The sequence below is a fragment of the Pleurodeles waltl genome, chromosome 1_2 (genome assembly GCF_031143425.1).
Source record: "Pleurodeles waltl isolate 20211129_DDA chromosome 1_2, aPleWal1.hap1.20221129, whole genome shotgun sequence".
Taxonomy (NCBI): domain Eukaryota; kingdom Metazoa; phylum Chordata; class Amphibia; order Caudata; family Salamandridae; genus Pleurodeles; species Pleurodeles waltl.
The window spans coordinates 194,060,519-194,087,535 of record NC_090437.1 but is presented as its reverse complement, the minus strand read 5'-3'; the positions used below and the strand labels follow the sequence as shown (position 1 = coordinate 194,087,535).

Genomic DNA, 27,017 nt, shown 5'->3' with positions numbered 1-27,017 from the left:
TCTTCCTAGGTATACTTTACTGCCTATGAAAGAATACTTTGTGTAAAGTGCTTTGCTTAGAACGTAAGTGACAGGGATTGGGGTAAAGGAACTGATCGATCAGGTCAAGGAAAAAGATACAAGAAAATTAAAAAATCTTATTAAAGAAACCGGTGTTGGTAGCTTGTTACCACGTTGATATACAGGGAGTGCAGAATTATTAGGCAAGTTGTATTTTTGAGGATTAATTTTATTATTGAACAACAACCATGTTCTCAATGAACCCAAAAAACTCATTAATATCAAAGCTGAATATTTTTGGAAGTAGTTTTTAGTTTGTTTTTAGTTTTAGCTATGTTAGGGGGATATCTGTGTGTGCAGGTGACTATCACTGTGCATAATTATTAGGCAACTTAACAAAAAAAAATATATACCCATTTCAATTATTTATTATTACCAGTGAAACCAATATAACATCTCAACATTCACAAATATACATTTCTGACATTCAAAAACAAAACAAAAACAAATCAGTGACCAATCTAGCCACCTTTCTTTGCAAGGACACTCAAAAGCCTGCCATCCATGGATTCTGTCAGTGTTTTGATCTGTTCACCATCAACATTGCGTGCAGCAGCAACCACAGCCTCCCAGACACTGTTCAGAGAGGTGTACTGTTTTCCCTCCTTGTAAATCTCACATTTGATGATGGACCACAGGTTCTCAATGGGGTTCAGATCAGGTGAACAAGGAGGCCATGTCATTAGATTTCCTTCTTTTATACCCTTTCTTGCCAGCCACGCTGTGGAGTACTTGGACGTGTGTGATGGAGCATTGTCCTGCATGAAAATCATGTTTTTCTTGAAGGATGCAGACTTCTTCCTGTACCACTGCTTGAAGAAGGTGTCTTCCAGGAACTGGCAGTAGGACTGGGAGTTGAACTTGACTCCATCCTCAACCCGAAAAGGCCCCACAAGCTCATCTTTGATGATACCAGCCCAAACCAGTACTCCACCTCCACCTTGCTGGCGTCAGAGTCGGACTGGAGCTCTCTGCCCTTTACCAATCCAGCCACGGGCCCATCCATCTGGCCCATCAAGACTCACTCTCATTTCATCAGTCCATAAAACCTTAGAAAAATCAGTCTTGAGATATTTCTTGGCCCAATCTTGACGTTTCAGCTTGTGTGTCTTGTTCAGTGGTGGTCGTCTTTCAGCCTTTCTTACCTTGGCCATGTCTCTGAGTATTGCACACCTTGTGCTTTTGGGCACTCCAGTGATGTTGCAGCTCTGAAATATGGCCAAACTGGTGGCAAGTGGCATCGTGGCAGCTGCACGCTTGACTTTTCTCAGTTCATGGGCAGTTATTTTGCGCCTTGGTTTTTCCACACGCTTCTTGCGACCCTGTTGACTATTTTGAATGAAACGCTTGATTGTTCGATGATCACGCTTCAGAAGCTTTGCAATTTTAAGAGTGCTGCATCCCTCTGCAAGATATCTCACTATTTTTGACTTTTCTGAGCCTGTCATGTCCTTCTTTTGACCCATTTTGCCAAAGGAAAGGAAGTTGCCTAATAATTATGCACACCTGATATAGGGTGTTGATGTCATTAGACCACACCCCTTCTCATTACAGAGATGCACATCACCTAATATGCTTAATTGGTAGTAGGCTTTCGAGCCTATACAGCTTGGAGTAAGACAACATGCATAAAGAGGATGATGTGGTCAAAATACTCATTTGCCTAATAATTCTGCACTCCCTGTAAGGATGTATACCACAGCCAGTCAACAGAACAGTGTGACTAATGACCGTCACCTTCTATTCCTCACGTATACTTCTTATGTAACTTCTGTGTTTGGTGAGTAAAGCTCCAAAAACTTCTCTCCTAATTTTCTGTAGTGAATCTGGATCATCACAATACATATAACTATTGCCTGGTAAACCCTTTAATGCACTCCAGCCAGGAAAGTCGCTTAGTAGACCTAACCCAATGCAGTTCTTGGTTCTCTCCCCGTTTAATACCTCATTCAGATTTATTAAAATTGTGTGCCACAGGAGTAGTGGTGCCAGGACTAAACTGACTGCGTTCAAGAAAGGTCAGCCCCAGCTCCTCATGGATAATAGTGGAAGAGCTACTAAGAGGTATCGCCTGGATACTTTTAATACATTGTTTTGCCACCTTCTGCACATCAGTAGCATTGAATTTAGCCCACACCCCTGCCTCATAGCTAGCAGCAGGAATACATTTAGCTGTGTACTCTTCCAGCAACTCTTTCACTGGTTTATGGCCCAGCCTCACAGCAAAGCCTTCAACAGCCACGGTTGCATTCTCAAATTGCATTTTTCTGATGTTCATTAAATGAACCCATTTATTTCAGTCATCCAAATGGATGCCAAGGTATGAGAAAGTGGAAGTTGTGACAGTTTTCCTACTATTAAAGAAATGGAAGCTTTTTGGCTGGTCCACATAATACAGTGAAAGTCTTACTACAATTTTCACTCACATCTAAATTCTGTATACAGTTCACAAAATTGTCCAAGAGGCACTGCAACTTAACTCAAGTTTGTGTCATTAGAATGGCATAGTCAGTGTAGAACAAAATTGAAAGAGGCCTGGTTCCTACCGGAATGTAATCACTCTGCCTTTCAGTTAAAAAAAATATTTGATACCATTAATATATAATAATAAAAATAGGAACGGGCAACACAAAGCCCCTTCTTACTCCTTGACGGTCCCAAGCTTGTCCATGCATTCTCTGTTTTTACCAAAGTGGACACAGGCTTTGGTGTTCATGTAAAGCTGCCTCCGAAATGAAATTAGGTCCTTCATAATATCCTATAACTTAGTATGATTTATGCAGTCGAACACACAACTAAAGTCCATAAATGTCAGGTATACAGACCCCCTTTTGGCCCTTACATATTTACTTATTGCAAGTGAAAGTTTTAAGCATTGTTCAACAGTACCTACTCCCTTATGGAAATCTTATTGGGCCTTCGGTATTAATCTGATACTCTTCCACCCAACACTGTAGACAGGATAGAACATTTCTCCTCATTGTCTTCAAAATGGAGTCCAGGAGAGCGATATGCCCATAGCAGCATGGATCTGCCCTGTTACCTTTTTAAATATAGGCAGTGTTATGGATTGGCTCCAGGTGGGCAAAATATCCATTGTGGTCACTGCATTGAAAACATTTTTCAACAATGGAGTTCATAAGTCCGTATTCCCCAGGAACAGGTGTAAGGGAACTCCATCTGGACCAGGTGCTTCCCTTTCTTACTTCAAGGGCATTACTCACTTCCAGGGCACAAGTTGGGGGTACACAAGGATAGACGGTGTCCATCCACTATTTTCATAGGTTGGACGCCATCCACCCTGCCAAGAAGGTGTACCTGACCATAAAATACAGTGAACCCATCCTGGTGTAACTTTTAAATTCTGGGACACATTCAGCAGCACTTGCACATTGTCTGCTTTCGATCCGCACCAACGTGCATGCAGTGTGGGGGCTTTCCTATTTCAAACTCCAGCTGGGCCCATAACAAAGGCCGAATCAGAGGGGTCATCAAGCCTTTTGTTCGGGTGTCTGGCTGGGAGGTGATCTGGAGCCTCACACCTAGATGCCGATATGGTGGACGAGAAACAAAGATACACACCTTGTTAGAACTTCACACATACATAAGAGAGGGATACTTTTGACTTTAATCAGACCCTGAATAGCAGATACAAATGCACTGCAAGAATGTCAGATGTGTTGGTCTTTCCCAGTATTATTATCAACTCATAATTATCAGTAAAAATCCTTCAATGAAGATTGTCTAGCTTTGACGTGATGGCTGCAATATTTTAACTTAAACTCCCCACAATGAACGTCTTCTCCTGCAATCTTGATGTCTAGTAAACTGCTATTCATATTATTAAAATTAGCAATGGAGCTGTCAGCCGGCCTCCCCTCCTGCCCCCAACCAAAAAAAAAAAACATATAGAGGCCCTAGATGCTTCTGGGCACCATAAAGCTGATACACAGAACCACTACAGTTAGACTCATCATTCATAAGAAAGTAGGCCTGATGGTCCTGAGATGCTCACATATCCATATATCCCTTACCAACTACACAAGAGAAGCTCACACAGCTACATTTTTGTCAGTCTTGAATATCCAGGGTGCTTAAGGGAGAAAATCTATTTCATGTTTGTAAATTAGGCACCCAATTAAGACCGCTGGTAGTGTAGTTGAATGTGGAAAATTAGGTAGAATCCAGCACCCTTCTGGGGACAGTACAGATATTACCTGTTGACCTGAAAAAAAAAAAAAACCTAATGGGACCACAGCCATATTTTTACACAAAGAGTGATCAAAAGTTAATATCGATGAGATCGGCTTCGGCCACAGGTTAGCTAAAGTTTATTACAACAGTCTTTAGATGAATTCTTTGGGCTAGGGCCTGTCCAAAATACTCATTGTACTGTATGAATCTTATTGCAAATCCCATCTTGTTGCCCAGTTTAGTTTCCAACCAATGATGCACTCCGTTCCATAGCTTCCTCCAGCTTTAAGTACAATCACTATGTGGGCATGGAACGTCTTTCAGAATTATGAAGTAAGGGGTCGCTTCAAGAGGAAGTTGTAGACAAAGTTGTCCCCTAGTTTGTGGGATGTTAAGCCATTAAACCATTTGGCATTTCACTCTCTAAACCACTGGTGTCAGTGTGACCGGAGGAGTTAACCCCTACTTTGGGTGCTTGTGTTGTAGGTAGCGTCCTGTGTTCCGAAGTCAGTGCAGTCTGTGCCTCAGTTAATAGGGCAGCTGTGTCCCTTAGTGAGCCGGAACAATAAGCAAAGTTACCTTGACTGATAGCATTCAGACAGGGCCTGTGGTCCTGTTAACGCGTCCTTCTATGTCAATTTATACCCATTAGGACTCGTTTTAGGCCAATGAATCTTTTGACCCAGTGGTGAGACACCGTAAGACGAGGTAACTGATCAATATGTCAATCAATATATCAATAATATTATCAACCTATATCACCACAATATATTTCAGTTTAGACATTGGTTAAACTGTCGGCGCAACCATGACCTTTCAGTCATGAATAACCACACCTTTATTGAAGTTTTGTGAATTTTTTTCCCTATTGATTACAATCTAATAACAAATGTATTAATCTCAAAACCAAAAAGCAAAAGAGCTTAGTCACGATATGGCAATTATGATAAGATTTTGACAATGCAAAGATCACACTAACATATGAGATACATAGATCAGAATGCATAGAACATCATATAAACCCAGTTCAGCATAGTACAACGTCAGTCATGTCTGTTTGTCAGTCAAGGTGAATATCTAATCTAACCACTAATTAGCATCAGCATGTTGGACTTCATGCAAAATAATTTATAACACTAATTTGGAAAATATCTAGCTATGGTCTCTATCCAAAAATACAGCAGTTGGTACCTAGAAAGGAAAAGCAGATAGACAAATTACGATAGCAATTGTCATAATTACCCTCCTCGGAATGAGTCAGCATACAGGATCAGTCTTCGTCCTCAGGACATCAGTTAGAGCGCCGACAGTCTATTTCATCTAAGGACAGGGGACACTTCCCTCATAAGGAGGAAAGTGTAATGGGGCAGTCTATGGATGAGGATGGTTTTGTCTAAGTCTCAAATCACCAAATAGAGTGACAGAGTTTCTGGATGCAATCGATATCATTCCCTACCTAATTCCCCCGAGTCTCCTGTGTCATGGGTTTTTATCCCTTTTTCACAATACATTCCCCCAAAATTCTATTGGATAGTCACTACACCCCACTATCTTCAACCATTAAAATTATACATTAAGTAATGCATTTGTCATTCCATGATAATTTATAACACTTTGATTGGTCTTCATAATTGACGTCTTCGTAGGTGGCACATCCAAGGTTACTTCATTTTCTGGCACGTTCATCAGGTCAAAAGTTCCTTTGTCCATGGTCGAATGTCCTTGAATGTTTCAACTAATGTTACAAAACATATAAAACTTATACTAAAACATCTAGCAAGCGGATGGGAATATGACTAGCATTGTTACATAAAGCGGAGAAAAGAACAAATGCTGGGTCATGGCCTTTTGCGAGTCAGCACACTGGAGAAACAGAAAAATATGCTTTAATATGAGAGCTACACAGCTAATTCTTCGACTCACGCTAACTTAAGGCTTATGGGTTCTAATACAAATGCAATCTTCGTAGATGTTAATGTATTCAATTAATCATAATACAAGCAATCATTTCTTATAGTTGACATTAGTATATGCATACAATATCTTCACGTTTATAATACGTTTCAATGAATAATATTTTATTAATGCAGCATTGTTAAGTATAAGCATTTCCACATCTCAAATAGGTAATGTTTAGATTACGCTCTCTCAGTCCTGCTGCACCTACTCGAGTGATTGAGCTCCGCTCATGTCTTTTTTTTTTTAATAGGGCAGACCATCAACCCACTTCATTTTTCAAAGCATCCTACCTACTGTAGATGGTGGCAGATCTATATATGAGTAAATTTGTTAATTTTCCCAACCTAATCTCCACAGTCTCCTCGAGAATTGCGATTCTTAAAGGTTAACAGAATAAAAAAAAACAAGATTTTATTAAAGACCAGGAAGCTAACATTATGCATAAATTGCTTATTTACTCCTTCTGAGCAGCCCCTTTAAAGTTTATAAAATAGAACCTTGAAACATCACAATGAATAGAACTCTTAGTCCCACAAATGCAGCCTCGATTTTCTTCCTCTTTTTTTGAATACCCATTAAATTTTAATGGTATTCCATCACCTCTTCATCTACAAAAACATAGGTCAGTTGACTTTCGATAAAAGAATACAAAATATTTGATGATTTTATCATTATCCCTGATAGTCAAACTATACGATCTAGAATGTCACATTGGTCACGTCCTTTAAATAGAAAATATATGCCTTATACTCACCATCTACCTACGAAACCACCTCCCAACTGGGAAGGGTGGGTAGGATAATGTTAGCCTCCTTGTCTTTAATAAAATCTCGATTATTTCAGTTAACCTTTAAGAATCTCAAAAGACAAGAGGCTAGCATAATGCATTTCCAAAGCTTTTCAAGGCGAAACATGTTCTACAGCTTTAAAATAGAATTTCCTAAAAGTTTCAACAGTTGACCAATCTGCTGCCATTAACACATCCTCCAATCATCTTTCTGATATGAATACCTAGCTCGCCACCTTACCCCTAGTGGAATGAGCTGTACATTTTGTTAAATCTACACCTGCTTCTTTCATCACTGACTTCACCCAACGTGCAGTAGTACCATTTGAAACCCCTTTAAATGGTTTAACATAGGATATAAGCAATTGCTCTTCCCCTGCACACCTCTTGTCTAATATTCTAGACCCATATTCTTTCAAGCTTCGAACCACACACAAATCCGGAATGGTATCAAAATATGGACAAATATAGTACTAGACGTAGTTTTCGTTCTTCTACATATTTTTAAAAGTACCCCTTGTGGTTGATAAAATCTTTCAGAAATCTCCAAAGCCATAACATCAGATACCCTTCTGAATTATAGTAGGCATAATAAAGTTGGCAATTTCTAAGACGGTTCTCAAAGTGCTAAATACTCGGCCAGCTTGTGAAAAGTATAATTACAGTATCAACATCCCACAAAGTCTGATATTTTGATCTTGGAGGACTTCTAAGCCTATCCCTTTCATTACCCTGCACAATAAAGGGCTTCTTCTAATGGGGATTCCTTGAACTAAGCAGTGTTCAGCTGCTATTGCTGATTTATAGCAGTTAACAGTCCTGTTCGACAGACCCTCCTGAAACAGTTTTACTAAAATAAATTGTCACTGATATTTCATCAGTTTGTACGGGATCCAGATCCCTTTCCATGCACCAGCGTACCCATACTGACCATGCCCTTCTGTATCTTTTCCTGGTGCCCATGATTCATTGAGTAAATCTGTAGCTGTTCCTGAAAAACACGAGAACTTTCCAGAATTCCTGTTTTTTTTCCATTCTAGAAGGTTGAGTAAACCCTCCTGAACCAAAGGATGCTCCATTAGGTCTATTCCCATCAAAAGACCTTACGCATGGAAGTATTAAATATGGAATGTCGATTGCCATTTCCAGCAGTGTTGGGAAGCAAGGTTGAGTATTCCAAAGTGGTGGCAACAAAGCAGTCTGACATTTCTGTCTTATCACATGAACTGACATGCTCTGAATCCTCGAGAAAGGAGGAAAAGCATAATCATGCAAATTTCCTCGAGTACTGCGTGAAATCATCTATTGCTATCACCCCTGGATCGGGCCTCCAGCTCATGCACCTCTGTAATTGAAAAGGCAGCCTGGAGGCACAGAGATGCATTTCAAAAGGACCCCATTTCCTTTGGATCCTCTCTCAACTTCCATTCGCTGTAGTCTGTCAAATTCCTTGAGTTCCAAACTGCTAGTACATTGGAAAAACACAGAAAATGCCTGAAGAATTATATTGTGTTCCAAGCAGAATTATTTTATTTCTTGAGCTAAATCTGATCATTTGTTTGACCTGGTACCTCCCAACTTCTTGATATGTTACAGCAGAAACATCGTCCATTTTTTAGAAGAACAGCATGACGTTCCAACTGTCTCCTGAAACTCTTTTGTCAGTTCCAGACAATTTATATGACTGTCCCTCCTCCATAGTCCATAAACCTCCTGTTTCATTTCCTGAATAATAGGTTCCCCAACCTAAACCTCTTGCATCTGTTTCTAGAACTAAATTATCTGTTGTTCCAAAGATTGCCTTTCTGTTCCATGCTTCCAGATTTACCTTCCACCGCTTTAATTCCACCTTCATTTCCTGACTTAAAAGTAACTTGTCTTCATACCCAAGGCCTCTGGACAACCCCACTGTCTTTAGCCGGTGAAGTGGCTGGTAATGCAACGGACCTGGAAAGATTGCTTGTATTGAAGAGAATAATAGACCAATTAGATGAGCTAATTCCCTCAATTGAACTTTCTCTTTCAAGAGAACAGATACCTCTTGCCTTATCTTCTTTATCTTCTTGTCTGGCACATATAATTGACATAGATTTATGTCCACCAGGAAACCTAAACATTCCAAACGCTGGTTTAGAATTAAAACTGATTTTTCTAGATTCACCAAAAAACCTAGATACTCCAACATTTTCTTCAACACAGCCAATTGGTCTTTCGATTCTTCCACATCCACCGACATTATCAAAATATTGTCCAAGTAAATTATAATTCAAATACCTTTCTCTCTTTTAGATATCCCACTACTGGCTTTAAAAGCTTTGTAAAATGCTAAGGGGCTGCACACAGCACAAATGGAAGACACAGGAAATGATATAATTCTACTCTCTATCTGAATCTTAGAAATTTCTGGTTCTGTTATCCCCATAGGAATCGTGAAACAAGCATATTTTAGATCCATCTTCACCATCCGATCTCCTTCCTGAAGTAAATCCCTCAGTAAATGTATTTCTTCGATTTTGAAATGTCTAAGTCCCAAATCGATTCAAATTTCTTAAATTTTTTACTGGTCTCCACCCCTTGTCTGTCTTCTCTGCTAAAAAAAAAAAAATCATACTTACAAACCTTTTCTGTCTGTTCCATACTTTTTCTATAATTTATTCTCTCTCTTTTTCAACTATAACCTCCAATTCTGTACTGAACATCAACTCGTTTGGTTCCTTCTCTTGATAAGGTTGACTTACAAACCTTGTAATCTCTTTCCAATGATTTTGAAACAGTCTTCGTCTTCCTCCTACCTTTAAGGTGGTAAAACCAGAAGTGTCTTCATACTCAGCTTGTGTTTGATTGGTAGATTATCCCCGTCCTTTATTAGAAGAATATCTCCCAGACCTTCCATTTTGGGGACGGAAACCTCATTGCCATCCTGTGATGTTTCCATAACTCCCGCTGGAGTTGTATCCGTAAGTTTGGGACTTATAATTTGCTCGGCCGGAATGTTGCACTCTCCTTCCAACCCTCCCAGAAAAAAACGATTTCTGTAAAAGACTCTGTTCATGTTAAAATGAACCTTGTCATTCCTGCACCAAATAGAAGGCCTTTTGCATCTTCACTAAGCTCTTTCTTTGCTAAATCACCCAAATTTGGGTTAATATGTATCAAAATTGCATTTCTTCTTTCTGCCAATAGTCCAGTGTTGGCATTGCCCAAAATGCAAGTTGTGCGTTGGCACCAACCTCTTAGTAAATCAATATTCAGATTCTTCCCTTTCAAATAAGTGTATTTGCTCAGCCATTCTTGCTAAAAACCAAGGATTTCTAACAACCTGCCCTGACATTGTTTAAGGGCTTCCTCTACACCCTTTCTGGCATCTCTCACCATTTTAAATAGCTAGGTTATTAACTCCAGGTCTATGTTTGGAGTTAATGTGACTTTCTCATCGATAATTGGTTGTGAACATTCAGAGTGCATAATATTCTGCTCCTCTCTTTCCAGGGGCCTCGTTATCCAGTGCCATTTGTACTCAGCAACATGGTCAAAAGGCCACCAATCTTTACCCCTGGGGTGTCTTATGTCATGAGGGTCAAAAAGTTTATCACCCATCGGGTCTTTCAGTGTTTCGCTTAGATTGGATTTCACATCGAATAAAATTCTAAGTTCTTTATCAATATTTGCATCATAAGATATATCTAAAACATATTCATCCATATTTGAATTATCATCCTTTTCATCATTATCATTTGATGACCTGTCATTTACAGTGTTAAACTGCCTTTCATGTATGCCGCTTCAAACACTTTCTGTCTCTGAGTCGCATAGGATTCCTCTCCTTTTTGGCAGATGCCTCAATGTGCTTCCTTTTAAAAAAAAAAAAAAAAAAAAATTGCCTCCAGAGTCTATAAGCCCTAACTCATCCTCTGATATAGAGTAAAACTCTTCATCATCCACGTTCTTGGATTGTCTTTTCCCTAATATAGCCACTTTTACAGAAAGCTGAACAACTTTACTTAACTCCTCAGAAATTATTTTTCTTATCAAGGATTCCTGATTCTGATCAGGCCTGTCCTGTTTTTGCTTCTTTGTCAAAGAGAATAACCTGGACCAGGTTATTTCAAAGTTTAAATTATTTTGTTTGTTTATGTCAATAAATAAATACTGTTTTTCTTCAAAAGAGAATAAAATTGCCTAAATTCTGTTCATATACCGCTAAAATACATTCTTCACTCTATTACTGAAGTGTCCTTGAAGAGATTGTTCAGCTGCGCTAGGCAACGCTCCACGCAGCAGAAATCTCCCAGAGATAAACAATTTGTCTCATCTGTTCAAAGCCCAACTTCCTATGGAAAAAAGCCATGTGCAGCGCGTGTTTCCAGTTAGCGATAAAAGCAACCATGTGCTGCACAAGTAAGTCTTGCACGGATGCCTAGAGTGGTCGCCTCAAGCATTTCCAGATGTCACCGGTTATAAACACCGTTTGACAAATGTTCAGACTTTAGTCACACTCTCCGACATTGCTGAATAAATGATGCCCCCTCAGTTTAAATTCCTACTGAGCTGCACAGCCCTTTCTTTCACTGATAAAGCTGACAGACTTTGTCTATCCAAACAATTAAGGCAGGCTAGGTAGAATCTGCTGCTTTGAGTTTCAACTGAAAACAAGAGCTTATGTCTTTGAAATGTACATAATCCTCTTAATGAATATAATAATATAGAAATCATTAACAAAGTCTATATTTTAAACAATACAGTATCATAATGCTTGTTTCCTTCATAAGGTTATATACATTGAATATAAACAATCAAAACACACAATAATTACAAAAAGGTCCCAGAACCCGTGAATTGGGTTTAAGTGTACCGTATACCAAACTCCACACATGCAACACTTCTAATGTATAGCTCAACAAAATTAATACTCATCTGCTCAGAAGCAGCAAACAAAAGAGGAAGAAAAAGGAGGAGAGGCTGCGTTTGTGGGACTGAGAGTTCTATTCATTGTGATGTTTCAAGGTTCTACAAGCTTTAAAGGGACTGGTCAGAAAGAGTTAATAAAAGATAATGCATAATGCTAGCCTGCAGTCTTGACATAAAATCTTACTTAGTATACCCATGTCCATTAATCTCAAGTGAGCAGTCATGGAGCCTTTAACACACTCCTCCTTGTTTGCTTTCTGGGCAGCTGCACGCTCAATGCTCTTAACTTCTTTGCACGGGTTGGCTTTTTTTATTGTGTGACTGAGTGTCCTTGTCTGGAGAGCCCACTGGCAAGATGTCAGGAAAATTGTGCCCTGTACAGGGATTATGAATGCGAGGGGGCATTGTGTGAGGAAGATTCAACTGGACAGTCTCCATGCTCATCAGATATGGGGGCTTCCTTGTTTTCCACTGCAAATGTTGCAGTGATTTTATCAGTGTTTTGTAGAAGATACGAGTGATGTAATTTGTGGGGTAATTAACTCATGCCTTTTCTATGCAAAGCCATAGTTACTTGAGATAACTATAACTGGTGAATCTTTTTTGTTTTTTTGTTTCACCTGACTATAACATTACCTTAACCTTTTGTTTTGTTTTTTTGTTTTTTTTCCAGGGAATTTCTAAGGCTTTTCTTCTGATGTAAAGTAAGACTATTACAATTCCTAAGTAAAACATCGGAGTTTAACCTTTGTTTTTTCAGTGGATATATAAGATTCTTTCAACATAAAGTAATATTGTACTACTATATATAAAGCCGACCAACCAACCCTCTCCCTGAACCCCTCCCCCCACCGAGGCTTTAGATGTGGGGTTGGCAGCATTACCTGGCCTGTACCCACCCCCTCCATCCAACCCCACCCACACAAGCACGCAAGTCCAATCTGCGCATGCGTTGCCCCCTTCCCAGAGCCAGTAGTGGCCTCAGAGCCCATCGCCCAGAGCCTCTGGTGGATTCACCAGAGTCCCTTCAGGGCACCCCCTAAACATTATATTGGAGGCCTCAAGGAGAGCCCTAGGGCCCAAGCCGATTCCTCAGGTGACACCTTTGCTCCCACACCATAAGGGGGCAAACTGGAGTTCCCTTCCTGAGAGAGTGCAGGCAGCATTTGCCTGCACTCTCATGGACAAGGAACCTCAGTGTCACGATGGTGGGCTTCCCGAGACCCTATAAAGTACTGCGCCCCAGGGGATAGGGTTCCTAGGGTGGATGCCAACACAAGGGGGGAGGCGTGCCCCCCCTCCCCCCTTTTTATTTAAAAAAAAAAAAAAAGACATTAGCCCCAGGGTAGCCAAGGGGAGGTGGAGGGAGGGTGGACAGATTTCCTCCCTCCCCATTATTAGGTACAGATAGACTCTGTAGTTAAGGTCGCAGGACGTGTCCTCCTAGATAAACTTTTGTCTTGGATGGATGAACATATTTCAGACCTTTAGTTTGTATTCAAGCTTGGTAGATCAACCATTGATCAGTTCCTGAACTTATACATGATATTGAATAAATGACTTTAGTGAATGGCAAAGTAGATTGCCCACAGGTTGGGGGATCCATCACTTCCTGTTATGCTATACGTGGATGAAGCTGTGTTAATGGCAAGAACTGCAAGGGTCTCCAAGCCCTTCTGATCTCCTTTGAGAGATTCATAGATGAACTAGATATAAGCATCAACATCGAAAAATCCAGTGTGATGGTGGTGGGCCCTATCTCTGTAAAAGCACACTTTTTCAAGGTGGAGACATCGGCTCTTCACAGGTCAGCTCTATCTGGTATCTGGGTGTAATGCTTGACTCAGGGCTGCCCTGGACTCCTCTGCGCAGTGGGAAAAGGGATGATCTGGAAAGAACCAATGCAGCAGTCTGGAGAATTGCCGCTAGATTGGGAAGGAAGCAGATTAGTACCTTAATGCAGTAGTATGGGGCAAAATGCGTCTCAAAAGCCTCCTGTGGGACTGACATTTGGGGGTTACACTGACTTAAAGATAGTTAAACAGTTACACAGTATACTATTTCTGAAGAAACACCCATCCATTCATCATCATTCCTCATAACCCACAGATACACATTTTGATGATGGGAACATCTTCAGTTTTGTAGAATTTATTTTACCTTCCCAAGAGCAAAAGGGTCTCTGGTCTTGTATTCTCTTTATTTATATACCAAAGAATGGGGACCAGATGGCAGCCAGTCTAGAACTGAGATTCCTAAGCAGATTTATGTAGAAAGAGCAGTTCATGATATTGACAATGAGAGGCGGCGTTCTTGCTTTGCAGGACCAAGATTACATAATGACTCTGCATCCAGGATGCCTATTGCCATATTCCATTAGTGTAGTTTCTCAGAGTTTCCAAGGTTCACTACCAGAAGTCTTTATTTCCAGTCATAGTGCTGCCCTTTGACCACTTCTCAGCCTAAAAGTAATTACAAAGGTGAAGGATGTGGTTGCAGACCATCTCATGAGAGCTTCTTTTAATGGCTTACCATATCCTGTACTGTTGACTGTGAGTGAGCTCCACAGTGTTACTTGTCAAAGATTTAAAACTAATAACCACTCTTTTGCAAGACTTGGGAGTCTCGGTAAATGAAAAGAAATATTTTGAGACAGACTTGGTCAATTAAATTAATAGGGGAAATTCTGGACTCTCATTTTCGATATTTCCCCCACCCATTGCCCCACTAGAGTGTCCAGCATTCAGAGTATGGTGCTGTTACTAAAAAAAAAAAAAAACATGTTTAAATTGTCTCCCCTTCAGGCCAACTGCAGGGTACTACAGGGGTCATCCCCTAGCCCGTCATTGTTCAATATTTGTGTGTCCCCCTTGGCAAATATTTTTATATCCTGTGGCTTTGAGTCATTTTCCCACCAGCTTATCTCCATTGATGAGTCTCCCTAGAACTCACGCAAATCTAGTGGGCTGTCTCTCTGGCGTATCTAGCTAGGCGAAGTCAAATTGTCTGAAGCTGAACACAGAGAAGTCTGAAGTTCTGATATTTGGAGGGACTGACAGTATAGAATGGCAACATGTGGCCCACCTCTCTTTGTGTGTCTCCATTACCCAAAAGAGATGCCAAGAATCTAGGAATCATATTAGACCCACCCCCCTCTCCATGCAAGACCAAGTAAACTTGGTGTGTGGGAGATATTTTGGTCTCTAGCGTGGGTTCAGAAAGTTATTCAGATGGATCCCTATAGCCTGGCATGGGTCAGTTACCCAGGTTCTCATTCTGAGCAGATTGAATTACAATTATGCCCTATATTGAGAGTTATCTGATTACCTGTTTGGCCGTCTTCAGCTCATACAGAATTAGGCAGCCAGGCTGATCTGTAATAGTCCCAAAAGGAGCTCACCGTCAACATGCCTTAGTTGGCTGCACAAGCTCCCTGTGCCAGAAAAAAAAAAAATAAGAAGCTAGGTTCAAACTAATCTGTTATGCTCATACGTCACTCCACGAATCAGGGCCAGCAATCTAGTGTGGCAAAGTGGCTTTTTACAAACCCAGTCGAGCGCTGCGTTCTTCCCATCAAGCCTTAATCTGCGGTACATAAATCAAGAAAGCCAGGATTGGTGGGCGTTCTTTTGACCATCTGGCGTCCCTTCACTGGAACTCTTCATTTGGAAATGCACCTTACGAAGAATCTTCTTGTGTTTCGTAAGAATTTGAAAATCTGGCTGTACCCTCTTCAGTGCCATTGAATTTGCAGAGTCTCTCTGTGTTAGGTTCAGTGCCAAGATGTCCTGTTGAGGATGAAGGTTGCACTTTATAAATAAATAAAAATAATAACTTAAAATGGGGGGAAGATTGTTACACCCACAACACAGCGTGCACGGTCGTGGAGCTTTGAACCAGAGTGGTTAGCGGTCGTACTGTCGAAAATATTCTTTTAGCTACTTGTCGACATTGAACGAAGTCTGTGTATTCCCATCATTGGACTATTTTTTTGGGACGTAGTTTTCTGAGCAGTCCCTTGCATGCTCAGAATTTATTAAATTTACAGTTTGTAGTACCTTGGCTGAAAAGAGACTTAGGGCCTGATTACAACTTTGGCGGAGGGGGTTAATCCGTCCCAAATGTGACAGATATCCTGCCCACTGTAATAAGAGTTCCTTATGATATAATGGACCTGTAACACGGCAGACGGGATGCCCGTCACATTTGGGACGGATTAACCCCCTCCGCCAGAGTTGTAATCAGACCCTTAATGTTAGTTCAGTTACAGGCTACAAGGGCTTGATGTCAGCTTGCTTGTTTTTGCCACAGCAGAGCTATTTATTTAAGTAAGCTACTTGAAGTTGGTAGGTTCTTCTGAGGTCTACAAAATAAATGTCCCTTGAGACTCTGACTTTTCCTTCTTTGAATTATTCATCTTTCCTTATAGGATCCTGTTAGAAATGGAGTCTCTAGTTGGCAGTGGTGTGTGTCCTGTCCAAGTAGGGATGCTCTCATTCTAGGCAGGGTAAGGAAGTCACAAAGCTAAGATAACCCCCTTGGTAACTTGATTCAAGCACTAAGGCTTACTTATCTGAGAGGCAATGTGTAAAGTTTTTGTATGCACACACAGTAATACAGGACTCCACACCAGGTTAGAAAAATAGACAATATTTATCTGAATAAAACAAGACCAAACCACAACATATACAAGTCAAGATATCACTTGAAAAAGTTTAAGCAAGTTTAGTCCATTGAAATCGATGGATGTGTTAGTTTTAGGGCAGAGTGCCTTAGATGCGCCAAAATTCCAAGACAAGAACAGGTGCAGAACAGGTGCAGAGCAGGTCATGGTTCAGAAAAGTAAGCAATGAGTTGGTTCCTTTCTGCCAGGGAGGTGATGTTTGTTCCTTACTGTCGCAAGTAGGTGATGCATCGGTTCCTTACTGTGAGGGGAGGTGATGCAGCAGTTACCGGACACACAGACTCAGTTCCTTACTGCGGTGCGACATGGATGAAGAAAGTAGTGCCCAAGGACAATGCGCTGAAAGTCCAGACTCGATGTATTGGTCTACAGCAGCGGTGCAGCTGCTGTGTTGATTCCACAGCAGAGAAGCAGGTGCTGCGTTGGATCCTTTAAGCAATGCGTCGATTTAGACTGGCGCTGGAAGTCGATGCTTGGGTTTTCTCCTTAAGATCAGCAGAACTCACTTCCAAGGGCCCAGAGATTGGATTTGCATGTCAGGACTCTTAGCAAGACAGGTGCTGGCAGGGGAAGTTTTTGATGACCCTGAGGCTTCTTAACAGGGGGCAAGCTCAACTCAAGTCCTTGGAAACCCTTGGAAGCAGGATGTAGAAAGCAAAGTCCAGTCCTTTCACTCCCAGGACAGAAGCAGCAGGCCAGCACAACAAAACAGGCAGAGTGGCAGCCCCACCTTACTGCATCCAGCTCTTATTCCTGGCAGAATTTCCTCAGTCCCGAAGTGTTCTATGTGGTGTCAAGGGTTCAGTACTTATACCCATTTCTGTCTTTGAAGTAGGCAAACTTCAAAAAGAAGTCTTCGTAGTGCGCAAGACACTGCCTTTCCGTGCTCTGGCCCCCGACACACTCCAGGGGGTTGGAGGCTGCTTTGTATGAGGTTAGGCACAGCCCTATTCAGGTGCAAGTGTAAGCTCGTCCCACCACTCTAGCTCAGGAAGACCCATCAATCTGGTCATGGGACATGCAGGGCACACCTCAGCTCCCTTGTGAGACTGTCTAGAGTGATTGCACAAACAAGCCAACTGTTATCCTGTCACAGACATGCTTGTATTCAGCAGACAGGCAGAGGCATAGAATGGTCAAGCAAGAAAATGTCCACTTTCTAAAAGGGGCATTTTCAAATTCACAATTCAGAAAACAACTTCACTAAAAGATGTATTTTCAAATTGTGAGTTCAGAGACCCCAAACCCCACATCCCTACCTGCTTCCACTGGGAAATTACACTTAAAAGATTTTCAAGGTAAACCCTATGTTACCCCATGGAGGAGATAAGTCTTGCAATAGCGAAAAACGAAATTAGTAGTATTTCCTAATCTGGACATGTAAAACACACCAGTATTTTCCCTACCTTTTAAATACACTTCATACCCAGTCAGAGTTTGCTTCCTTTAAGCCATGCTGCTTTACAGCATTGGAGATACTGTACAGCATGGCTAAGCACTATTGGCAAAGCCAGTATATCCCAAATGTGAGACCTATAGGATTTGGCAATGCGTGGTTTTAATTGCAATTATGTAAGCTCAGTGTGCTGGACAACTCCGAGCCCACAAACCCTGGTCAGATCGGCACAACCCCAACCCCCGCGAACCCCTACCACCCACCAACCCCTCCATAAACCCTACCACCCCACCACCCCCCCAGATACCCCGCAGTGTTCCTTCAATTGCTTAACCCGGGATACCTCTTCTCCCATTCTCCTATTGCTGTTACGCCGTACCACGTCACTCACCACGTAAGAGCCTTCACCCGATGTCAGATCACCTACAGCAGCCTATCCACACATCCCACGCAAGTAACAGCAACACCATCAACACCACCTGCACTTCAAGCGGTAAATCTTAGACAACTTTATCCTAAATGGAACCCTCGTCTACCAACCACCCAGATCGTGAGCTGCCTTCACCAGCCTCATCATTGACTTCATTGCCCCTCTTATTGACTCCAGCGCCTTCTTACTCCTCTGCAACCTCAACTTCGACCTAGAAGACAGAACCAACGCCTGCTTCATAGCACTCCCCGAAAGCCTAAACAACATTTAACTAACCCTGCTCATCACAGAGCCAACACACATCGCAGGACATAAACTAGACCCCATCTTCACCACCAGTATCAAATATAAGGCTACTTTGCTTCTCACATGGACAGACTACTCCATTATCCACTTCCAAATCAGCACACCACAAGCCAACACACCCACCGAAATCAGCTGATCCAGCCGCAGCTGGGGAAAACTCTGAGGCAGACATGCTCAATGCCCTCAGCAGGAGCCAACCTAATTCAATAAAAAAAGTTCTGGAAGGACATCCCATTTTAGCCTCCGCCCCTGTTCTTTATGAACAACTGGCGCTCTAAAAGAGCGATGAGACAAGGCCAGCTTCAGGTCCCAATGTAAGCTAACAAAAAGTGGATTGTGATCTTGAGAAGCATTCCATCTCACAGAGAATGAATACAGGGAGGAGAACAGGCCAACTGAGAAATAAATAAAATCCAGATCCTTTAACAGTTGGGGTTCTTGTACCCAGGACCAAATTCTCAACACTGAACAAATTGAGATCTGCAGAGAGCTCATTCATTAAATCGCCCTGGGCGGTGTGCTTAATGTGAACTTAATTCTGCAGACGAGCCATACGGTCCAACACATCATATCAATGCAATCTCTACATGGGTGTAGGTTGAAATTTCTAGTAAGAGTAGTGGTTCTCTGAAAATTTATGGAAAGAAAAATGTTAGAAAAGCACCAAGCTATATCACAATATCATCAGACTTGTTCCCCTGGGTTGCATTATACATGTTTACACATAATATTCTAGTATAATTATTAAAGGAAAGGAGAACCCCAAGTATGTGAGGGGAATTGCATGATGTCATTCCCATTTCATGTGTCATACCCAAATTTACAACGGTCACTAAACCCTGGCTGGCTCTCCCGCTAGGTGAAGGTGAAGCATTAATAGAAAAAGAGGCATATCCATCATGGTGAAGACACCTTAACACATCCCATTTCTCTAGGAGACGAATAAAGTTTGAAGGATTTAAAGGCTGAAAGCACTCTGGATCATTAATTTAGTGTGGATTCATGCAATATTCCAGTTTAAGACCTGAACAGACCCTTGGGATAAAAGGTCCAGTATTGCTTTCACACTTTGCTTGGGCCCTCCCCAGTTAATCCTGGTCATTCAGCCCACCCAAGGGCTCATAACAATTAAACCAGGCTGGACTAAAACCCTGTCTTGCGATATGAGTAGTGGCCATTATGACATCACCTTGATAAGAGCCACCTTGGTGAGCCATCTCCACTCGAGGTGGCTTGAGAAAGTAGCCAAGGGGCTGTGCACGAACACCATCAAGGGCTATGGACCCTGCATGAAGAATAGATAAGATGAGCCCCAGGTGTAGTGGTCTTTCATGATCATACCAGGTGCCTCCTGTGGCCGACTCTCCACACTTGACTCCCTAGCTATGTTGACTGGTGTAGGAAAGTGGAGTATTATGAGGTGATACTTGTTAGGCTTCACCATGTAATACTCTCATAATACCCCAAAGATGGACCTTTGGATTCACAGTAATACACCTTACTTAGTCCTGGTAGTGTGGCAAAGAGCAGTCAGGGTTTACTAAAGAAATATAGTAAGCATTGCAGAGTACCACCATGGACGATAAATAATTGACATGACCCGAAAGAAATACAGCAATTCATAAAAAAGAAACCAGATTTTTATGTAAGTTTAAACACCGAAACAAAGTAAATCAGACACATATAACCAACTTATGGATTTTAGAGTGGAAAAAAAATTATTACACTCACAAGCTGTCAAATGTGACCATTATGGTCAGTGGGAAAAATCACTGCTGACACAATGTCACTTGCAGGGGGAGTTCAGAGGAACCCACTGGCAATTAAGGTTGGGCTGGCCCCAGAACTGAGATGCAACAGTCAGACTAATTTTCCATGGCTCATGGGGCCCGGGTGCAGAGGTGTCCTGGCTGTCCTTGGTGCTGAAGGTGGGAGCCCTGGGTACTAAAAAAATGGTACTTGTGACACTCGGCCACTTGGAGGTCGAGTTCGTGGGAGCCCACTGGGGGATAAGCTTGTGTGGGCCCTTGGACTAGGATTAATGAGGCAGAACAACTCCACTTAGCTTGGGCATCTCGGGTGCAGAGGTCTGCTTGACTATCCTTGGTGCTGAACGGGAGCTGCAGTTGCTGGTTTTACCACTGAGATGGTGCGGGTGAGGAAGCAGATGCAAGAACCCAAGAACAGAACTACATGTGATGTCAGATGAAGGTGTTTGGGTGCCCTCAAGTTGCAGCGTTGAGTAAAGGTGGTGGTGACCTAACTGGCCAGGGGACTAGTGCCACTAGTCCAAGGGAGTTTGGTGTTGCCTTTAGCTCACAAAGGGTTCCTTCTTGCTGGGGGAAGCAGTTTTTGGTACAGGATGAGTCACAGCCATGCAGTTCCAGGAAGTTTGCCGCAGGTTTAAGGTATCACACTGTTTGTTAGCGCAGGTTCCTGTTGTTGATGTGGGTCTTTTCCTTTCCTTCCTTCAGAAGTTTTTGCAGATGTGAGGTTCTGTCAGCAGGAGAGTCCCTTAAATCCTAGATTATGGGGTTTTAAGGATGTTGATGCAAGTAGGTAATGGGCTACTAGCCCCAGCTGCTAATCCACATCTGATGTGACCACATCTGTTGGGGTGTGGCACCTTTTCTACTCCAAACCCTCTATTTTGTCACTTTTCAAGATGGCAGAAGTCTCCCTCGGCTGTACAGACCAGGCTGCTCCCCCTAGAGGTGTGACTAGCTTCTGGCGGTGTACACCCCTTGACTACGTTTCCCGTTGTCCTGGGTCCAAATATGCCTGGGGGCAGTGGGACTGCTTTGTCCTCCAGTGGATAGCCAGCTTGCATACCAGAGACTGAGTGTCCTTTGAAGTTCACCCCCTAGATGTGCCACTTCACTAGCCTTCCAAGGTGGAAGGGAGGTGTGACCTCTTTCCTGTCCAGGCTATTGTTCTGACTCCTGGTAGTGTTCACACTTCTGACCAGGCGGCGAGAATCCTGTCTTGGCAGCTGCAAGCTGGCAGCCAGAGAACGGGAAACCTTGGATAACTCAATAGGCAACCTCGAAGTTGCTTTCTGGGTCCATGCCACAACACTGTTGACACAAGATTCATGTCAGGGGTGAGAAGGCACCTTAATTGATACCAAACACCCATTTCGGCAGTACCATATTGGAACTTGCGACTTAGAGTTTGCCCGGTTGCCAACCTGTGTTGTCCTGTGGACCGTCATTCACTTATTTTAGCCTTAAATAGAAAAGGCCACTATATGGACATATGAGCTTGCACTTGTAAGTCTACACCTTCAATATAATGCACTTTGCCTTCTGGGCTCAGGAGGCATTCCTTAGGGGTGACTGACATATATCAGAGATAGTACTGTGTGGCCACAGTGGAGTTTGAGCAGTTTGCACTGCTCCTACAGTCTGCAGTGGCAGGCCTGCTGTCAGTAGTTTACTTGAGTCACTCAGGATGACACAACAGTGCTTCAGGCCCTGGTGACCCCTTTAACACCCATTCCATGAGTAACCCTGGTACCATGTACCAGGGACCAATAAGGGGGCTAAAGTACTTGCCAATTGAGGATACCATTTCACATTCTGCAATTTATTGAGAGAGCACTGGTACTGGGGCCTGGTTATCAGGCTCCAGTGCCCCTTCAAAGTCCTTAACCTAGCAGCTAGTAGTCCAAATGGGGGCAAGAAGTGGAGGGAAACCTGCAAAAGTCTGTTTTCTTACAACAGATTCTGGATGAGCAATCATCAGATCTCCTCTTTGGCCTCCTCCAACAGTGGGATAAGCTGCAAGTATGTGAGGCCCTTCCTGACGTGGGAAGCCTTGAGGTATTAGAGTGTTCTGTAATGAAGTGGTCTGGCCCTGGAGGAAAATAGCATGTATGAAGAGGATAGGTGCCCTACTGTCTGTGCAAGCTGTCTGATGGAGGATATGGGATTGGAGAGTGCTCTTCTGAGCTCCTGTTGAATCTTTGCTATTTTCTGTTGTGATACAGAGTTCTGGAATGTAATCATCTCAAATCAAAGCACAAGAATTGTATTGTTTGGGAGAGGTTTGTCTCTGATTTCTCATGGTTAATAACAAGCCCTAGAGTCTCTAAAAGAGTGAGCGTCATTGAATAATGTGTTTTCAGTGTCTCCTGTGACTGATGCATGAGTAAGATGTCATCCAAATAGACTATCATCCTAATGCCCTGTGACTGGAAGAGCTCTACAGCTGGTTTGAGGACTTTTGTGAAGCACGATGGTGCAGATGATAGTCTGAAAAGAATGATGAAGTTTAACACTTGGTGATGCCACTCAGACTGCAGGAATCTGCAGTGTGGAGCAAAAATGGAAATTTCCAGATATTTCTTTTAGGTCCTGACGAGCTAACTAGTGCGCGGGCAGGGTATCCCCACAAGGAGATAAATACCCTTCACCTTGAAGTGACAATACACCAGCTACTCGTTGAATCTTGAAAGATTTATTACCAGTCGGAAACATTTGACTTTCTTTTCTGCAAGGGAAATTTTGCTGACGAAGCCTCTGGAGTGGAGGGAAGATCGAGCAATGGCCTGTTTTGCTTCCAGCTCCCTGATCGATGCAATAAGCTAGTGCCTCGGAAAAGACCAAAGTGGAAGGGAGAGGTGCGCTTGGTGGGAGACCCATAGAATTCTATGAGGAAGCCCCTGATAGTCTAAAGAACCTATGCATCTGAGGTTAACTGATGTCAGTTGTGGGCAAACATTTCCAGTCTTCCCACAAGTGAACCCCGAGTCTAATCTTTTGGATTTACCGGATTATGAATTGGCATTAGCTGAGCCTCTGGAAATGCCTCTGCTGTATCTCATTATTTCTGTAACCTCTTGAGTGGAAATACGCCCCAAAACTGGGCTTGGTTCTGGTACAAACCATGTCTAGCATACTGGCCATGCTGGGCATGCTGGGAGGTGTTACATAAGTGAGTGGCTGAGCACCCCCTTCCTCTACTAGCCCTGGCAAAACCTTATTGGCAAAGACCTTTATAGAAACCTTGGCCTTGTCTAGGGAGAGAACAGTGGCTCCGAACTTCCCTAGCTCTTCTATGAAGGGTTCTAATAAGAAACTTCCAAGGGCCACAACTCTTGCTTCTTTGGAGGCCAGGCCTCCATATTTTTGGGTCCACTTTGATGAGAAGAGAGCTACGTTTTTCCATAGATATTGCGCATTTGGCATTCCCCAAAAATATGATTACCTATTGGGCCCAACCTGACAAGGTTTCAGGGGATTTTAGATAGCCAGACTGCTTGGCCTCCTCGGCCAGCTCTAAAATCTTAGTTAGCAGCCTTGCTATGTCAAGAAGCTTATCTTGGCGGGACAACCGAGAACGATCAGTGTCTTTCTTGAGGTCCTTCAGATATTTATCCAAGAATGTGGCCATTTGTGTCCATCTCCTGAGGTAAGGGCCCCCAAGCCCTTCAAGGACAGACATGGGCACTTGGGTAGAACATTTTGGTCATCTTTTTCTCGTGGTTGACATAGAGGTCCCACCATATAAGGCACCACCTGATCGGTTAGGACTCATTCAGTAGAACCTGGATGGTGAATGTCATCTTGGTTAAGCATGTTTATAATAACCGGATTTCCCAAGGGGCATGAGTACAGCACTGGGGGGTTATTGGGTTGTGTGTGCAGAGGCAGTTGGGATCTTTGTCGCCATTGGATCCTGGGGAGGGAATCGGGGTCTTCCTGAGAGGAGCATGGGTTCCCAGGAAGAGGGTTGAAGTGGTGTTTCTGAGGGTCCTGGGCAGGAGAAATCTTTGGCCAGGAAGGCAGGCTTCTCTCTTGCAAAGGCATTCTCCTTAGAGTTGGTCATTTGGGTGCACTCTTGGGTTACCTCGAAGGTTCTTGTGCCACTGAGGGTCCTGGTTGGTCTGTCCCATGTAGAGGGGTTCAGGGCTTCGGGCTTACGGCTCTATCAGTCTTTTTCAGCTGTGCCAGGGCAGAGGACAATGCATTGAGGTGTCAATGGCCTCTGCTAGCTGCACATCCCAAGCAACTAATGTAGTCTCCTACGCTTGGAAGTTGGAATATTTCCCCCCTCGTACCTACTGTAGCCTGAAAGGATCAATTAAATGCAGGTAAGGGTAATAATAACTGGCAGGGGCAGGTGAGGGACCACAAAGTGGTGGTATGGTAAGGATTGGCAAGGGTTGATATTTTACTTACAAGGCCAAGATGGGCTTAGAGGGTTCACCCAGCACAAAAACCGAATTAGGGGCACACCCTTTGCAAGAGGCAAAAGTGAAAAAGACCCCTTTAAAGGACGTTACAGCAAAAGTCGATATAGTATATCAACGAGCTAACGAAAACCAGCACAGTGACAGAAAGATAGCTGAGGTACAGTGAGGAAAGGTACTTATCTGCTGCTGGACCAGCAACAATTAAGAGGGGCAGGAAATGCTCTCAATCCTCATGAAGAGACGGGGATGCCGATTTGCTGAAATGCTTTTGTTTATTTCCCTTTGGTTCTGAAAAATGTAGTTAGTACGTTTTCAGTGTTGCTGGAGTAAAAATACAGTTGTACATAATCTTTGCCTTCGGTCCTGAAATAGAATTGCTGGTAAAACATTACGTTACTGGCCAGAGCTGGCAATGGCAGTCTAGGTGCAGCCTTCATAAATTGCCTCTACCTCATCGCCAAAGAGTTTTCATTGTATTTTTAACCCGACTCATCACTTTAATCAGTTTATTTAGTTTGGTCATTACACTTTGCTGTGAACTGGGAAGTAAAACTGACCTTTCTGTTAATTGAGTCCCGTAGATTCTGGAAGCCTGCTAGATAATATGGTAGAAAAACCTTCACTGTGGGGCTTATGCATCCAAAATATAACCTCCTTCTACAGTAAGCGGAGATTTTGTTTCATTCTGTTTTGCAGTGTTTACAATTATTCTGTTAATTTTAAACTCGAGCCTTTCCAATAAGGCAAAACTTTTTTCTGGTTTCTTAGGTATTTATAGTTTCCAACCTGTTATTGCTTATATAAAATCTCAAATTTTACATACATGTGCAATCTTCCTTTCCTTTGTCTTGCAGCCCTCCTGTGAGGCGCCAGAGAGGGAGGAGGGATCGTCTCTCTCGCCATAACTCTCTTGGTCAAGATGAAAATTACCATCACGTTTCATATGGACAGCAGCAGGCCATCGAAGAACCTCGAGCTTTTCATCCACCAAATGTATCCCCACGTATGCTGCACCCAGCCGCTCACCCACCTCAGCAAAATGCTGTGATGGTGGACATTCACGAACAGGTATGAAATGTGCTGGAGAAAAGTCCTAACCGATGCTGATAGATGTACAGTAGTCATACGTTCCAAAGTTGACTGAAAATAATTGTTTAAATAGCTGTTGAACTGAAAGAATTCACGATATTATGTGTGATTTAACTAGTTTGAATGTTCTACACTTCAAGAGGCAGTTTGGGGCTTGTCCTTAAACACACTTTAAAGTCTGAATACTTCTATAAAGTTCTTTCCTAATAACATTCAAAGCTACTTTGAGAAGACTACAAAAAATATTTATCAAAAAACCACCTGCGTGCAGATGTGTGCACAGCTCCTAAAGATCTGATGGTTCACTGTGACCGATTTTATGCCTTCATTATTTTTGGTGTACATGTTCGAACTGACAGTTTTTAGTCCTGATAACGCGTCCGTCTATGTTAAATTATACACATCAGGACTCGTTTTAGGTCGATGAACCTTTTGACCCAGTGGTGAGTCTCCAGTAAAACGAAATTACCAACCATCAACATATATTTCACAAAACCCATTAAAGAATCTTCGACGCATTCACTTGTTTTCTGACTCAAATAACCACATCTTAAAGGAAGAATTTGTGAATTTATTCCCTATTGCTTACAATCTAATAATAAACGTATTATTCTTAAAACCAAGAAGCATATAAGCACAATCACAAAGTGGCAATCATGATGAACTTTCAACAATGCGATGATCGGGATCATAGAATAGACATGTTAGAAGAGAATAGACCATAGTGCATGATAAACAACAGAATATCAGTTCAGCATAGCTACATGTCAGTCACGTCAGTTCCGTCCGTCAAATGAATACCTCATCTAACCTCAGATGAGCATTAGCATGTTGGGCTTCATGCAAAAACAATTTAGAATATCAATTTGGAAAACATCTTAACTAAGATACCTAAATAAACATACAGCAGTTGGTACCTAGAAAGAAAGGCATATAGATTCTGTTAGCATTTATAATTACCCTCCTCAAGTTAAGTCAGCATTCAAGATCAGTCTTCGTCTTCAG

At 42.4% G+C, this 27,017-nt stretch overlaps 1 protein-coding gene across 5 annotated transcripts in view; it reads left to right on the top strand.

Annotated features, from left to right (window-relative positions):
* RNF38 (ring finger protein 38) overlaps nt 1-27,017 on the top strand; it is a 724,979-nt gene that overhangs the window by 378,846 nt on the left and 319,116 nt on the right. For all 5 annotated transcript variants that reach the window (XM_069237710.1, XM_069237731.1, XM_069237718.1 and 2 more), the window contains one exon: nt 25,778-25,991. In XM_069237710.1, coding sequence (XP_069093811.1) covers nt 25,778-25,991 — 214 coding nt within the window. The remainder of the gene's footprint in view (nt 1-25,777; nt 25,992-27,017) is intronic.